General features: G+C 28.6%; 1 protein-coding gene across 1 annotated transcript; it reads right to left on the bottom strand.

Moving 5' to 3' along the window:
* Nucleotides 1-181: 181 nt before the first annotated feature.
* On the bottom strand, nucleotides 182-3085 carry Chro.50105 (hypothetical protein). The annotated part of the gene is made up of 1 exon (XM_660201.1): nucleotides 182-3085. The coding sequence occupies one exon, from the start codon at nucleotides 3083-3085 to the stop codon at nucleotides 182-184; it is 2904 nt and encodes a 967-aa protein (XP_665293.1).
* Nucleotides 3086-3371: the final 286 nt, after the last annotated feature.

Here is a 3371-nt window from a genome sequence, read left to right as displayed (position 1 = left end):
CCATATCATTACAAACAATCAAAATATTCAAAATCTAACCCACCCAACTCCTCCATAATTCAATATATTTTTAAAAAATTTAAAGAAAATTAACAAATCCGAAATATGCCCGCCCAATTTAAAACCAAAGCAAAATTAAATAATTGGCTATTTCTATTCAGAAAACATAATCGTCAACAAACTAACATACACGGCTCTTTGACCCTGAATAAGCTTGCAATATATCGCAAAATCTATTTACTTGACCTAAAATCTCCTCCAATGTCATATTAAAGTACCTATAATAGACATCGCCAACATTTGAAGAAAATAACTTTAAAGGGTCCAAAGCACCGTCTGTAGCAATTACTGTAGTCAAATACTCTAAAGTTGATGCAACTGTTATCATATCATTAACTTGATCATTATTTCCAAAACAATAATGCGGCAAAATATGGCTTAGACTAACTAACTCCTCAAGCTCAGACTTTGATTTCCCTTTCAACTGTAATTCTGAGCCTTCGAAATTGAAACCTGTAACATCATTATATGCATTTATTACTTTAATATCTTGCCCAAATAAAAACTTCACCCCTCTAATTCTTCTGTTATCACCAACATTTAAAATAATATTCTTGCTTGACAAACCACAAAACATTGGGAAACAAACTGTCTTAAACTTACTATAATGCTTACATTCTGGATTTGGAATCCAAATTGACTTAAATGTCTTCACAACAAAACCAACTAGAATTATTAACTCAATCTGATAATTTTTCTTTATTGAAGAAAAACCTATTCCTGACAATCCTAAATCTTTCTCTTGAAAAAAACCTGTACTTGCATTCATTATTTCTTTAACCCAAGAATAAAAACTTATTCTTTTACCTTCATCTAATGTAAAAACTGTCAAACTATTTATTTCCATCTTATCATATCCAATAAAACTATTCCTGTATAAATGTTCATGTCCTTCTGAAATCTTGTTTGTAATACTTGGAGGAGCCTTATATTCATCTATTCTTGAATTATAATTGTAAATAAATTTACCTCCTTTATGTATAAACACTTTTCTTTCCTTTATATTATTATTCTCTATTCCTTCTCCTTGATCAAAAGGTCTTACAATACCAATCACAGAAATACCATTCACATCTTTAAATGAAAATTCTGATTCAAATATTGAAAAATCACTATTGTAAATCCATGGAAATAATATATTACTTGAAGATCTATCAGAAATTGATGATAATTCCAAAATCAATAGTCCATTCGAATCTTCTCCATACTTTTCAAATTCTGGTATTGTTTTACATTTTAATTGACCATAAGATAAAGAACTGTAAAATCTATCTCTTATACAAAAGTGATATAGCTCTAATATAGAATTTATCTTTTCTTCATTTAATTTCAATAACTTCTTCTCTGCTATGCTTAAATCTAAACCATCCTTACCTATTTCATTCTTTCTCTCTACCATCCAAACTTTAATACTTAACATTTGGTCTTCAAAATTACTATAAGTATCTCCCAAATGATAAGCTGTTGAAATTAAGTGACTCAAACGGTATCTATAAACTAATACTATTGATTCAAAAATATCATAATGTTTAACACTTGTACAAATATCTTTCGGACAAACCATATCAGCTTTTGAATATATTAATGGTATCATTTCCATTACAATCCTTTTATTTTCATAATTCTCCATACATGCTAATTTTGAATGCTCCACAGATTCTAATTTACTTTTTGTTGATTCAAATTCTTCAAAACTTGATCCAAAATGAATCTTTCTTATATATCCCTCAGATGATGATCTTTGTAATAATTTTTTTACAAGATCTGTAAATTTTAATGATGGAGAGTTTAAAAGCTTTCTTGTTGATATTGCAGTACAGTAAAAGCTTAAACTCTGCTCTGGAATTGATGAAATCATTCCTGGCATTATTCTCTCTGGGAATACTGGTAAAGAAAGACCCTTTTCTACTAAAACTGATTCCTTTAAATCATCATTATTAGATAAATACGAGTTCTCATTATCCATTATTGAATCTCCCCTTCTTAAATTCCTTGTTATTAATTCCTTCTTATTCTTTAATTCTGATGATTTTTGTAATGATAACCAAGATTCTAAATTTGGTCCAGAACCTGAAAATAAAAACCTACTAAATAAATCATTATTTCCAAGTTCATTACCTGAAACCGAAAATGTATCAAATCTCTCAAGTCCAAGAATTGAATTCCATATCACTTTTCTTAAGTTTTGAATCATCTTAAACCCTGTTGCAAGATCATCCTCTCCCCTTTCTTTTAATTCATTTATCATATTCTTTGCTTTTTCACAATAATTCATTGTATAATTGTGAATTCTCATAATATCTTCATAATGTGTTGAAAGATCATAATATATTGTCTTGGAAGGATAAGAATTTGAAATTACTTCAGTAAATGTTTCAAGAGACATATGAGAATCACAAAAGAAACACATAATTCTCTCATAATCATTCCTAGATACTTGACTATTATTTTCTATTACTGAAGGATGATTACATGGGTCCTTATCAGGAAGTCTCTCAATATCTTCTTCCAAATTTGTAATCTTCATTTCACTTTCATAAGAAAAATCAACATCAATAATAGAAAAGTATCTCTGATCTACGTGATCTAAAACACTTTTTAAGTATTTCTCCCATTTATACTTTTTCCAACTGGAGGGAAATCTTGTAAGGATGTTTCCTGGATGCATATCACAATGTTGACGGAATTTGGAACCACCTGTCCAAAAAGTTACTAAAGTTGTTAAGAAGTGATATCCAAGATAATAATTCGACTTTAAAATCATCTTTAGAAATTTATAACCACGACCAGAAATAATAAAGTTTAAAGCTAAAGGCTCAATTTCAAGTATCTTTTCCAATACACCTTCAAGATTTGTTGGATATATGATATCATCCATTGTATTAATAGGAGTAAAAGAACTTTTATTCTTCTTATCACTGTTATTGTTATTATTACTACTAATAGTACCACTATTAACAATATTACCATTAATAATCCCATTATTATTCTCAATTCCTAAAGGATTAACAAACTCTTGAATCATTAAATAAGGGAAAAGTATTGAGTTACAAGGAGATCTTGATCTCAAAGTACTTTCAATCTGAATTATACAAGGAGTTAAAGGTATTGAAAGTCCTGGTGTTTCAATCACAGAAAACTTATCCTTGAAAATCAGAGAATTCCTTATCAATGTCTTATTTTCAAAGTATTCATCATCAACTATCTAAGAAATTGGACTAGATTCATAACTAATCTTCAAGACCAATATTTTCTGAGGATTTGAATATTCCGGATTATAAGTGAATTTGTTTGGAGACTTTTCACAAATC

The sequence above is a fragment of the Cryptosporidium hominis genome (assembly GCF_000006425.1).
Source record: "Cryptosporidium hominis TU502 chromosome 5 CHRO015057, whole genome shotgun sequence".
Classification (NCBI taxonomy): Eukaryota; Apicomplexa; class Conoidasida; order Eucoccidiorida; family Cryptosporidiidae; genus Cryptosporidium; species Cryptosporidium hominis.
This window is presented reverse-complemented; position numbering and strand designations above follow the sequence as displayed.